Raw genomic sequence first — 13,872 nt, forward strand, 5'->3', positions numbered from 1 at the left:
ATTAAATATCACAGCCTGAAATTGGAGAAGGAGAAAAACAAAATCAGATAAAGCTCTTTGCAGAGAGAATATCATGGGATGTTAGGTCAGATGATCCTCAAAAATCAGGAAAATAAATTATATTTAGTGATCTCTGAGCAAATAGGAAAATATAATATGCTTACTCTAACTTCTATCCAAAATATGTTATACTAAAAACACTGGCTTTAGTGTTTCAACGAGTAAGACCTGGAGTTCAATGTGTAGATAATTGTTTCTCAAAATTTAATATTCATACAAACCAGCTTGGGGTCTTGTGAGAATGTGGATGTTTGTTTAGTAGACCTGGGGGCAGGAGCAAGATTCTAAATTTCTAAGAAGCTAATGTTAGAATGTCATATTTCTTTCCAGTTAATACTGGTAGTTTTCTGGCAAGGGTATAGAAGGCATCGATTTCCAATAATGTCAGAGAAATGAGATGTTCCTGCATTTGCTCTCAAGTACTTTTTGAAACCTGAAATTAAAACATACTACTTATATAAGTTGGCAAATTTATGTTACATACAATTCATTCACTTTGGAAATAAGGAAACATAATCAGCTATTTTTAAACTATGAAACGTGAGAGAGGAATTAATAATAGTGCATTATTCAATCTCTTTCAACCATATAATAAGCATGCATGAGAGAATTTTATTGAAATCCGAACTTGGTCAATACTGTGCAAAATTTGAGGTGAACTATAGCTATATCCGACGAAGTCCTATTCAGTAAAATTCCGAATTCTCTTCAATTATAGTGTCATCCTTTTAACATCTGGAGAGTGTGCAGCACACAAGGCAAGTTTCTGAGATTTTTTTTGTTTTTGAAAGGATACTTGGTTTTCCTTTCTGTGAATGGTGAAACGCTGTGCTTTGTTTAGTGGTGAGAAATCTTGACTGTGTTCTTTGATAATGATTACCTGGGCATTTTTTTCTTTATCTGGTTCTGCACTTTATGCACATAGATATTACCATTCTTAAAATAGTCTATAAAGAAACTGGAGCTGGAGAAGTGAAATACCATAATAGACTTGAAGCCATAGATTTATACCCTTCCTAGGCATTTTACGTGTTACCTAAATTCTTGACCCTGCCAAATTCCTTTACAAAATGTTCATGTCCAATGACATTAATGTGAGACTTCTCTGATCTTACTACGTCTTCCATATTGAAATAGACTTCTCTGATCTTTCTACGTCTTCCATATTGAAATTGTGGTTTTAGATGCATTCTTCCTATTTGATCTTTTTCCACCTCAGTAAGCTTTTGATGAGGGGGAGATTTCTGTGGAGAATTTATTTGGAGAATTCCAAATAATTATTTCACTTCAGATGGCGAAACTCAATTATACTATGTTTGGTGTGGATACAGTATTCATAAAGTGTGTGTGCAAAGGGGTTGGGAGTGAGGGAAAACCGCAGATGATATTTATAAAAGAGATAGGACCTCTAGTGTTCCTTAAAAGGTCAACAGATACATATGTAAAATTTTGAAAAACTTTATATCAGACAATAAGGAAAAGAGGTTCATGATTCCTAATAATTTACGGAAGATTCCCACATTTGCTATCACTTTGTAATTCTATTCTTTTAAAAAATCAGTATGGTGTAGACAGCAGCTGTATAAACCCATTACCTGTAAAATCCTCTAATATAAATTTTTTTCCCATTTTTTAATGAAAAGAAAATTCACACGTACCAAAAAAAGTTCTGTGAAGGTGGAGATGAAGAGTCATCTGTGTTAATCAACAAAATATAAATGATGACTTAGTAAATTATTTCTTGTTTATTATAATGAAAAAAAAAATTCAAGACCCAACAAAACAGCTAAGTGATGCATTTAAGTGAGATGTTATTTACTGAATTGAGAGTCTGTCCAAAAAAGATTTTCCCGGAAGAACAATTCACTGATACAAATGTGAGTGAGTGCAAATTTGTCTTTTTTTTTTTAAAGTTTAAAGCATATTTTCCAAAGTTTTCGCTTGTGTGCATGATATAAATCCCATACGTCGCTTTGTCAGCGGCAATAAAAAGCGCAGTTTATTAAAAACTGAAGTAAAAATCAAAGTAACTTCTTAGAAAACCCCAGTCACAGTTTTGTCATTGGTATATGCAGGCTGTTCCAGGGGCCCATCCAGAGCTCCTCGTCGTCTGAGTGCGTGTGGTCGCTGTGGACTTCCAGAGGGTCCCTGACGTTCTTACTGTCGGCCTCCTGTTCAACTGTGCTTTTCAGCCTGGGGCCCAGCGGCCTCCCTGCTGAGCTGTCGGTCCCCACGGGGCAAGGGGCGAACGTGACAAGAGTGGGCCTTGTGTTCATCTTCTCGGTGGAAAACGGGCCCTTGGACAACGTGTTCAGGGGGACATTCTCCTCCTGTGTCACTGCCAACTTGTCGAGTTTCTTAAAGTGCCTCCCCAGGCGCACGGGGGAAGTGGCTTTTAAGGTATCAGCGAGGCAGGCCCGGCGGGTTCGCAGCACGGAACCGTTCTGTGCGATATAGATGTTGCCATTGATGTTGCTGTGCGGGCCGCGAGGGTGCACACGGTTCCTCTGACACTCTGGGGCGCTGTCTTCTCCGGTGGAGCTGGCCTCATACTCGCGGTCCACGACCAGCTTGATCATCCGTCTCCTGGCCCACTGCCGGGAGAAAAGACAAAGAGTCACGGTCACAGGAATCAGAGGGGCAAAGGTTACAAGGCCTGTGAAATTCAACACCCGTGATGCAAAGCTGTCGGAGGTAAAGGACTGGAGAGAGGTAGGAAGAAACTACTGTCCATTCGCGGCCCAGCCCACGGCTGGTAGGGCATCCCTTCTCAGAGTCCAGTGGGGCTCCCTTAAGGAGCTGACTTTGCAGGTGCACTTGTGTTCTTGTAGATCAAGTTACTGCTCTCTGTGAAAAACAGGCGTGTTATTTATATCGGAGTGAGGATCTCATCCACTGTTGGACAGTGGCTACACATTTCGGGGAGGTCAGGTTAGAAGGCAGGCACAGCATTAGTACAGCCTGTTCGTAAAATCCTTCTTGTCCCCAAATCTTAAAGATATTTTTTAAATCTGCATTATTCTAATTCCTAATTAATCCTCTGTTAGCCAAATGAGGAGCATCCTAGTGTTCTGGATACTTCATTTAAATATATTCATTCAATATATATGTTCTGTAGATTCCACTTAGATGTATGTTAACTTGAAAGAAAATATCTTCCCATCCTGAATAATTTACCCAGCGATACACAAAACGGTAAACAGATTATTGTGAACTTTCCTCTAGTAAGCAACTGGAACACATGCACGTTTCTACATTTTTCTTTTACCAGTCCACGTCAGAAACGACAAGGAGCGAAGGCTAGCCAGTACTAAATAGTTGCACGTTTTCGGGATATGTGAACCACCAACATGTTGCAGTAAGTAAGCCACACTTTTTGGATTTCCAGGTATATCTTTCAAAGTTATTATGTTCACTTACCCAGAAGAATGTTTTGTGAAAATTCAATTCCTTTTTTCCTAAATCTTTAACCCCTACCCACGATGACAAAGAAGTGGTATACGCTTCATTTTTAAACTTAATTTCATTTAGCTTCTAGTATTTCCAAGCACCAGCCACAAACATGTTTGAACATGTGTGGGATTTTTTTTTTAAGTTTACTTGTTTTGAGAGAGAGAGAGAGAGAGAAAGAGCGCACATGCAAGCGGGAGAAGGGCAGAGAGAGAATCCCAGGCAGGCTCTGCGCTGTCAGCACAGAGCCTGACGTGGGGCTCAGCCTGGTGAACCGTGAGATCATGACCTGAGCTGAAATCAAGAGTCGGACATTTACGCCCCTGGGTGGTATTTTATAGAATACTTTTGGCCAGTTGAAATGTACACATCGACAAAAGTGGACTTTTAGAGCTGTCACTGTTGCAAGTTGTGTCCTGATTTTACGGTCTGCAGTTGAGCCAAAACCCCCGTATGGATTCACGAAGCCATGCGGCCAGGCCGGGCGTCCCTGGTGAGCTGTGATGCCAGATGCATTCCCAGGAGCCCCACTAGGAAGTATTAAATATGGATTAGTCGCTTGTTTTCCACGACCCAGAAGAGAGGGGAGTCCGTGTCCCCTGACACCCTCTAACGCACACATACACGTGGACAGCGCGGGCTGCCCTTTTCGGGCATGCCAGTGTCAGGTCACACAGAGAGGAGGCCCACGACCTCCCTGCAGGCGTCACCCCGGAGAGCACACAGAGGGCACAGCACACAGAGCAAGGAGCACCGCACACTCCCACCTGTCCTGCTCTCAGAGGGCCGTGTCGTAGCCCTCGGAGCCTCCCAGACGCCTGTCCCGGCGCGCGTCCCTGCTGCTGTCCTGCTCTGGCACCTGGAAGCCCCAGGGCCCTCCAGACTGGCTCTCGCTGCTGCTGCTGCTAACACTACTGGCCGGCTCTGACTCCTCCTCGCTGGCCGAGCCCTCTTCCCCCGAGGCCGCCTCTGCGCTCCCCTCCTCGGTGACCTCCAGGTCTGCCGGCTCGTCCACGGAGGCCAGCTCACTCTCCCCTCCTGCTGCTGGCCCTCCCCCCTCCTCCTCCTCCCTGGGCTCCTCCTCGGGCTCTTCGGGGGGCTTCCGTTTCCTGCCTTTGACCTCCTTGACCTCCTCAACAACCGGCCTTCTTCTGGCAAGAAAGATGTTCTTCCTGGCCTTCTCTCCTTCTGACTCTGTGGATTCCGACTCTTCGGACTCAGGGGTAGAGCTCTCCTCCTCCTCCTCCGAGGGCGTCTCTGACTCAGACTCCTCTTCCGTGGTCTCCGACTCGCTGAACTCCGACTCCTCTTCGCTGTACTCTGTGTAGTCGCTCGAGGAGTTCTTCCTCTGACTCCACCGTGCTCTCTGTGGCCTCGTCTTGGTCCAGGGTGAGCTTCAGATAATCCTTGTCCGCTTCCTCAAGGCGTCGCTGCCACTCTTCACTCTCGAGGTCCACGACGCCCCTCCTCTCGGCCAGCCCTCTAACTTTCCTGAAGATCATGGGGAATATCCTGGCCCTCTTCCATGTGGTGCAGGGAGGCTCGGCCAGCGGTGGCTTCTCGATGGTGACAACTACTTCCTCCTCCTCACTAGGCTCTCTGACTTCAACTTTAGGTTTTTTAATTTTCTTTGCCTTTTCCTGAAAATCACGAAAATGCAATTCAAGTGTCAGCTGGGGGACGGTTACCAGGTGACCTTGTCCCGCACAAGTTGGGCAGGGATGAACCTGCAGGTTGTAACTAGTTGTAGAGAATGAGCGGGCGGCTCTCCACCGTTCACCCCACTGCATCCAGGCACAGAGTGATCACAAAAAAGTATTTTATTTTGGCTTGTACTTTGTATTACCAGAATCTAACGCTTTCACATTTCTTTTTCTTATTCAGAGTTTATTTTGCGTCTTAGATCAAAAGAGAAAGAAGTAATCGTTAACTCTTCTCTCTCCCATCCCTACACGTTGATTAAACACTTTGTGTTTTCTTAAACAAAATTTTAAATAATCAGGAAATTATTAAATACTTTATCTGACTGGTGTATGTGAAATTTGACTATTTTCTTAATTTTGAACAGGGAATAACCTTAGCAACATTTGTTTTTGTTTTTATTTTGGATAAATGTTTCAAGTAAATATTGTAGACAAGTATATAAATGATTCCTGTTAATTAAAACGTAAGTGATAGAATTCCATTAAAAATATTGGTGGTAATGCTTTCCTTCTGTTTGATAACTATACTGTTTTCATGATTTTTAGATATGCTGGGTAATGTGGGAACCAAAGTGACCATTGTTTTGCAAAATACTTTTTATGTATTTGATTATAATGTTATTTTTATGGAGTCACATTTAGGATTTTAGAAGATATAAACTTCATTGTGGCTTTATTCCAGGTGTTTAACATTTTATCATAGGAAATAAGTTAAACATACACAGTAATGAATTTCCTTCTATAAACAAGGTGATGAAATGGTCCACATAATGAAATTTCCATGAAAAACATGTACTAAGTGAATGGGAGTTCTGATTTTTGAAATATTTTGTAGTCTGCTATTCAAATAGGGTTAAACATCACATTACCTCTTCCTCCTCATATTCTTCCTCGGCTTCACCAACCACCTCACCATACTCCTCTGGTCCAGCTGGCGGTAAGAGACGGCGACGGCTTCCATACTGAGGCATCTCATACCTGTAACAGAAACTTACAACTTTCAACACGTTTCTGTGTGGTCCGTGTAACCTTGACTGATCTCGGTGTTCTTCTTTGTCTTCATCACTCAATCAACAGACATCTATTTACAGCACCACCTATCATGCTCCTTATCACCTAGTTACTAAAACATAGAGCAAGAACTACAACCTGATGGCCAATGGATTTTGCCATGACGGTGCCCTGGAATAACAGCAAAAAGAACCAGGTTATTTCAGATTCAGGTTAGGGGAGAGGCTAGTGTGAAGGGAACAGCATATCGTTCCTTAATGAGTTGAAGAATTTAGAACATGAAATAGGTTCTTTGTAAAACTAATAGCTTGTTCACAACATAATGTCTCTATAGTTACAGCAAAGACCTGCTTCAGACATGATCTGGAATGGTATTTACATTTTCTTTCTGTGTTTTGGGAAAGCAGTTAACGTGTGTAGGGTGGCTTGAAATGCTTATTACTGGGTTCTAAAGTATGTTTTCTTCCTAATTTCTCTTGGGCAAGTCTTGAGGCTGACTAGTTACATCAAATATTAAACATACCCTATGAAATAAATGGTGAATTCAGGAATTGAGCAAATATGTTTGAATTCTATTCCTCATTTAAATAAGTTTGAATCATTTTACTGCTTCATTAGAGTTGTGGTCAATATCAGCATAGAACATCAAACCAGAAGTGAATGTTAAAAAAATGGATAAAACCTGATTGAAACTAAAAGTAGATACATAATTCATTTTCAAGGATGAAATGGATGAAATCACATTTGCAACACAAATGCTAGTAATATCTAATAACTCATTTTTCATAAAAATATTGATACTGGATAAAAAAAAAATCTGAAGATGTACCCATGCTCATAACTGTAATAATCTTGTCCAAATTCCTGGCCAGGATCAATTCCAGACTCCATGGATAACTCCTATTGTTCAAAAAGAGAAATTGCATTTGAAAATAAATTCTCATCACATTTCATATCATATGAATTTAGATTTCCAGACCTAGAATCCCCATGACTCTCAGAACACTCCTGCCAACAAACTTTAATTTCAAATGTTAGTTAAACATATTCAACATTTTTTTCTGGCTCCAACTATTTGACATGAAAGTTATGTCATTAGAATGGAGGGGGTAAAAAAAATACATTTTTTCTAATGGTGAGTCTATTAGATCTATTAGGTGAATCTATTAAAGATTACAGATGAGCATATCACTTGTTCTTGGGTAACTTTACAAACTACCAGTAGAAAATATTTCACTGTATTTTAACTTGTTTTATTAACAGACTTTAGCCTGAAGGAATTATAATGTTGTCTTTAGCATTTTTTCATTTCCTAAGAACAGCTTCATAGCACCCGGAGCACTTCTATTCATTACATTTATTTTTATTAAAGGATATGATGATGATCATTTATACATTAATTCAACACAACATTAATGTGTGAGACCGCTCAGGGATGTTTACATTTTCAAACCTGCTAATTCTACGGTGCACCTGGGTGGCTCCGTCGGTTAAGTATCCAATGCTTGATTTCTGCTCAGGTCGTGATCTCACAGCCCATGAGATTGAGCCCTGAGTTGGGCTCTGGGCTGACAGTGAGGGGCCTGCTTGGGATTCTCTTTTCCTCTCTCCCTGCCCTTTCTCCACTTGCTCTCTCTCGAAATAAATAAGAATAAATTGAAAAAGAAAACCAAAACACCTAATTCAGTCTACCCACAAGAATGGCTAAAACAAGCAAACAACAAGATCAGCAGTCACATGTTTTGGCAGTGACATGGGGTAGCCGGAAGTCTCACATACTTCTGGAGAGATTACAAATGTGCCAAATCCTTTGGAAAATGTTTGGCAGTAATACTAAAGTCAAATATATGCATATCCTTTGACAGAAATTCAGTACAGTTCAGTTTATATGCTGAACATAAATGAGTATAAATGTGCACCAAAATACATCACTTGTAAAAGCCAAAAACCAGAACCAAAGCACAAGTCCATGAGATACACACACCTACCTCACACAGTCACAGAGATGAACCGCCCAAACAGAGTGATGGGCAAAAGAAACACACGATTCTATATACTCCTATTTACATAAGCTTGAAACACAAACAGATGTGTGTGTTAGAAGCCAGTGAAAAATTTCCAATCCGTGGTAAGAGTACCTTGGATAAACCTCACTGGCTACTGTCTTGCCACCGTGCACACAAGTGTACATTTAAAAAGAAAGTCCGGCCACGGGTGGCAGCTGAGAGTGTTACATTAAGGAAAGCAAGCCAGACACAAAAACACACATACTGGATGGTATCATTCATACATGGAGTACAAAAATATATAAAAATAAATAAAAAGGCAAACTCATAAAGACAAAGATTAGCAAAGTGGTTGTCAGGGGCTGGGGGAAGTGGGGAGAAGTTGGGAAAAGGGTACAGATTTTAACTACAAGATGAGGATGGTCTGAGGATTGAATGTATAGCATGGTGACTGCAGTTGATAACTGTGTAATTGAAATTTGGTAAAAAAGATAACGGTTTCTCACCAAATAGCCAATCACAACAATGTAAACTTTAAATTTCTTATGATTTTGTCAAATATACTTAAACAAAGCTGAAATTATGTGTATATATATATATATATATATATATATATATATATATTTTAATTTTTATTTTATAGTATTTATTTTTTTACCTAACATACTTAGGAAAAAAACAAGCCAGCTGAGTCATTGGCGGAAAGGAGAAATAATATGCGGGTGTTGGTATGGACAGGCTAGTAGGGGGTGTGCATTTTGTAAAAATTTTTCCTGCTGTGCAGTATCACTTGCTTACTTTTATGTCTGTAGTTATATTTCAACAAAAAGTGCTCATTACAGAAAATGGTAGTGGGAAATGAGGTCAATAAGAATTGGGACACAGTTAAAGTCTAAATTTAAGTTATTCAAACTAAACACTTTAAATATAAATCTCTCTACCTATATTTTTCATATTGGTAGGCTTGGACTTTTGACGCATCTAAAACCCAACACAATTATACTGGTTTAAATGAAGCAAACTGATTTCAGAACTAACGCTTTTAAACTCTTTGGCCAATGCATGTTTAGTGTCATGCATATGGAGACTGAGAAAAGACCACCAACAGATTTTGCAGTTGAAACCTAAATGTTCATCAGTGGAAGAATGGATAAAGAAAATGTAGTACATAAATACAGTGAATATCACTCAGCCTTATAAAAGAAGGGGTTGCTGTTATATGCAGCAACATGGATGAACCTTGAGAACGTTATGCTAAGTTAAATAAGCCAGTCACAGAAGGATAAATACTGCATGATCCCATTGAACAAGGTGTCTAAAATTGTCCATCTAGAATGATATGGCCACGGGGTGGGGGAGGGAGAAATGTGGAACCGCTTTCAACTGGTATAAAGTTTCAGTGAAGCAGGATGGAAAGTTCTAAAGATCCTTTATGCAACACTGTGTTATTATAGTCAACCGCACTGTGTTAACCATGTAAAATTTAAGAGGGAAGATCTCAAGTTATGTGTCGTTACAACAATTAAAAACCAAAGTCATTTTGAATTTTGATAACTTTTGGCAATAATGAAAAACAAATATTTATGGAAACATAATGCAACTGAGTGAATTTCAGATTTTCAGAGTTAGAATCAATTTCCTTTACAGACACACACTTTTATTCTCCTAAAGGGAGAATAGGATATATACCTGTTATCAGATGACTTAAAAAATATCACAGAAGGATAGAAGCAATTGGAAAGGAATCCAGGAAACTTAATTCTGGATTCAATCAGTCACTCTGTTGTCTGAGCTAGGTGGGAAAAGACAGAAGCTGGTTGAAGGGAATCATCTGAAGGGTCCCTCTTAGATTCTTATACCATCAGTTGCTGAAGGGCAGAGCATCAACTATGCAGAGATAGATGATAGATAGATAGTTAACAGATGATAGGTAGGTAGACAGATGATAGGTAGATACATGATAGATAATAGATAGATTATAGATAATAGGTATATAGATAGATACATAGATACGTACATAGATACACAGACACATACATACATGAAGGAAGGCATAGCAACCATCAGGCTCCCTAACTGGCCTGAACAGACTGGGGCTATCAACTCTTTCCACTGCCCCATGCAGTCCCTGTTGCCCCACATTTTTTCTGACCACACAGACAAGACAGAATTATTTTAGCAAATTACTGACAAAGTGTAAACATGTACACTAATGCAAACAAAAGCAACAGTATTACTACCATTTGCTGAGTTTCTTCCTACCGTGCTCCGGTGGCTGAGGTAGGAGCTTGTATATTCAATATTACTGCCGAGATTTTGGGGACGATGAAACGGAAGGAGCATGTCTTGACTATGGTTTTGCATCGAGTAATTGCCATTCGGATCTTAAGTCCGAGTTATCTGATTCAGTAGTCTATGGGAATGTCTTCCTAGAAATTTTAGCTAAAAGTTTACAAAAGTTGAATATTCCTGCCACTCAACCTCCAAATTTTAGAGAGTCAATTCTAACCACTTAACCACTTGGATCGCACTTTGGCAGCCAACTATGCCAAAAGAAAGATACATTTAAAATAAACATTATTTTAAAAAATTTAGATAGCGCATAGTGCATACAAGTATTAATTATGTGCATTAATTTTAAAATTCTGATTATCTTTTTCTCATGGCAGCAGAAAATGTCCTAGGCATTTTGAAATAGACATGTGTCCAAAGGCATCATGTTTGAATCCCATGAAATGATTTAAGAGTGTCAATCACAACCCAATTTCTACTTTTCCTTATTTCAGTACAGAGGCCAGAGCTCTTTCCTCAAACCCTGACTGGTCCCAGGAAGGGTTCTGATGCATCTAGATTCACTGAGACAAGAGAATGATCAGGTTCGTGATCTGTCTCTTTCAATGAGAGCTTGTTTTCAACAGGAGCCAAGGGCTTCCTTGTCTAACTCCTAGAGAACGGAGCTAAGGGTTCAGAATTTCAGCCCCCCCCCCCCCCCCCCCCCCGCAAGCAGGTAGAGGAGTGATTTTCTCGCCTACTTATTTGTGTTAATGTTTAACCACCTCCTGTCCTGTCTTGTACAATCGTGTTGGCAGTCACCCAGTCTGCCTACAGGTAGAACGGGCCTTAATTCCGAAGGCTCAGCGAGGTTGAAAAGAAAAGAAAACTGATACCTCTGGTTTAAGAAGAGAAGGCCTCAGCAGTTGCTGTTGCTGCCAAAGGAAGTTAAAATAGAACAAGGTTTAGAAAAGACTTCGGGTGGAAAAGGAAGATCGTGATTGAAAAGAGAGAAAAAAGAGGGCCACAGCTTAAAACTGGTTACCTTGGGATTATGATTGATCATTCATGTGATAGCAACCGATATTTTGACTATTTATGTTAGAACATAAAATAATAGGGATTTGCAAAAAATTTCATCATTGTTGTGATTAACTTCAAATCACCTTAATAAGAAACTTATAAATAACTTCTTAGTACAAACAATATAGTTACTTATGATTTTAAAAGCACTTTAAGTGCCACAGAATCCTTTTGAACAAGTCTAACCTTGTTTTAAATTGCCCCTCTTTTTTTTCTCCCCAATCACATTAAATGCAATCAGGTTCATTAGTGAGAAGAGGAGAGTGCACAAAATCATGATACAGTTGTAATATACTCATCATCAATATTTAAGAAATGCTCCCCATTTTTCTTTTTACCAAAACATGAGTTGCTTACAGTCAGGCATTAAGCACCCTTTCGGAGGTTCTTTGTGATTAGGGACATCGTCCTTCCTCTGATTTCGTGGGGATCACTTCTTACTGCCTCCCAACCTCACCCATACTTACTGAAAGGAAACCAGGTCTCTATTGGTCCGTTTCACGATAATTTATCAAACTGTGGCTTACCCACTCTTTGAGGGGTGGGGGGGTGTAGCTACACAACATGAATCTTACAGTAAGCACTGGGAATGTGGGCACAGAAGTTCCGGGAGAAGTTCCAGCAGTGAAGCAGACGTTTGAAAGGACCAGCAGGACAGCTATGAGATTGAAGGGCTACAGTTTCCACGACACGGCTGTGAGCGAGCTGGTCTAGTTAAGGCATTCACTCAAGGAAGCAGGAAGTTGGAGCTAGAGATATCCTATCCGGTCTGTTAGCTGTTATAATTGTCCCCGAAAACCAATTATTCTTAAATTCATTTGTCTTGATCTCCAAACACGTTAGGATTTGTGCATTTCTACACTACTGGCCAATCAGGGTGCACACTCATTTCACCATCTTGACTGGGAAGCTATCTGCTAAACTCTGCTGGGTTCTCGGTGGCCTCATAGGCAGTACGACTCTCCGAGCGGCCGGCCAGATGCCACTGGCCAGAACGCCCGCTATCGTCTCCACAGACTCAGACTCAAACGAACACGATGCAAAACCAGAGATTTCTCAGTCTGACCTTTCACAACTCTTTACGATCTTAGCTCGAATATGTTGGGAAGGAGCCTTGGACTGGCAAAAAGGATAAAAGTTAAGGAATCCTAGGTGGCTACATTAGGTTTATAGCCTCCAAGAAATAAATTTGGTGGAATATTGGACGATATCAAGTAACAGCAATTCAGGCAAAATATGATTTATCCTTGAAAAGGTGAGCACTTGGTATTTGTTCACCCACTTAAAACCCCCAAACAAAACGGTAACAGGTACACAAGAGAATAAATAGCACAGCACATTTATAAGTTTTGTTGAAATAAAGGAGAATACCCTGGTACGAAAGAATGTAAACCAGGCCTTCCTATAATGCAAATATTTTCCTAGTAGGCTTGATATAATATCAATACCATAAAGCCCTTACCTCTGATGCATACCCTCTCCTGCAAGGCAGAAACAAAGAAATCAGTATTAAACAACTTAGAGTTTCAGATTAAATAAAATTATAGATAAGGGTGTTTTTAAAAATGTGAGGGACACTGAGAAGGTAATTTTTACTAAAAATTGTCTCAGTGAGAAATACAATTTGTGGCAGTATCAGGACAGGAGGATCGAAGTTTCATGCCTGCATTACTAAAAACAGTGACCAGCCAAGACCCACATGCCATATGATACTCAACCATACACAGTCTATTATATCCCAGTGGTGTATAATAACACACTTTGACTCTGTTATTGTCAAGTGGATCAAAAGTATTCTACATCATCTGCATCCTAGACAAGTTTTAATGTATATAAGATGCTCATTTGGGGAAAAGGTTGTTTTATACATGAAAAGCATACTGGTACAGAATGAAAAAATTGCCTCAATGACTACAATATATTCTTCCAAACATTTGAAAGGTTTTTTTTTTTTTTTGTCTGCTTGCATCAGTTTATTCTAAAAATAATGAATGCAAAATACTGACTAGCCTTTAAGGGTCAAGGACATTATCAGACATAATATAAGAGCTGACTATTGTCAGAGGTATAAGAGCCAAACATTCAATATTACGTAAGGGTTTGTAAAGTTCATGGACGACAAGTTGGGGAAAGGTTTGACTACAGTTGAGAGGGGAAAAAATACATATATAGAATGCTTTCAGTATTGAATGTCTTTAATTATAAAGATTTTTTATTTCTCATTCACTAAACAGTTGATCTAAAGTGTTATATGTATAGTATGGTGTGAAAGACCGAGTATACAAAGC

General features: G+C 39.8%; 1 protein-coding gene across 7 annotated transcripts in view; it reads right to left on the bottom strand.

Moving 5' to 3' along the window:
* Positions 1-1,786: 1,786 nt before the first annotated feature.
* Positions 1,787-13,872, bottom strand: part of PCDH15 (protocadherin related 15) — a 1,681,879-nt gene continuing 1,669,793 nt past the window's right edge. For 3 of the 7 annotated variants that reach the window (XM_053910274.1, XM_053910280.1, XM_053910279.1), the window contains 5 exons: positions 13,047-13,065; positions 11,398-11,436; positions 7,054-7,124; positions 6,083-6,191; positions 1,787-2,654 (listed from right to left, as the gene is read on the bottom strand). In XM_053910274.1, the coding sequence (XP_053766249.1) occupies positions 2,109-2,654; positions 6,083-6,191; positions 7,054-7,124; positions 11,398-11,436; positions 13,047-13,065 (784 nt within the window). In that variant the 3' untranslated portion in view covers positions 1,787-2,108. Of the gene's footprint in view, positions 2,655-6,082; positions 6,192-7,053; positions 7,125-11,397; positions 11,437-13,046; positions 13,066-13,872 lie in introns of those variants that run through there. The other 4 variants (XM_053910276.1, XM_053910281.1, XM_053910278.1 and 1 more) reach the window with 3 other exon arrangements.

The sequence above is a fragment of the Panthera pardus genome, unplaced genomic scaffold (assembly GCF_024362965.1).
Source record: "Panthera pardus isolate Hobbes unplaced genomic scaffold, ASM2436296v1 HiC_scaffold_22, whole genome shotgun sequence".
In the NCBI taxonomy this organism is placed as follows: Eukaryota; Metazoa; Chordata; class Mammalia; order Carnivora; family Felidae; genus Panthera; species Panthera pardus.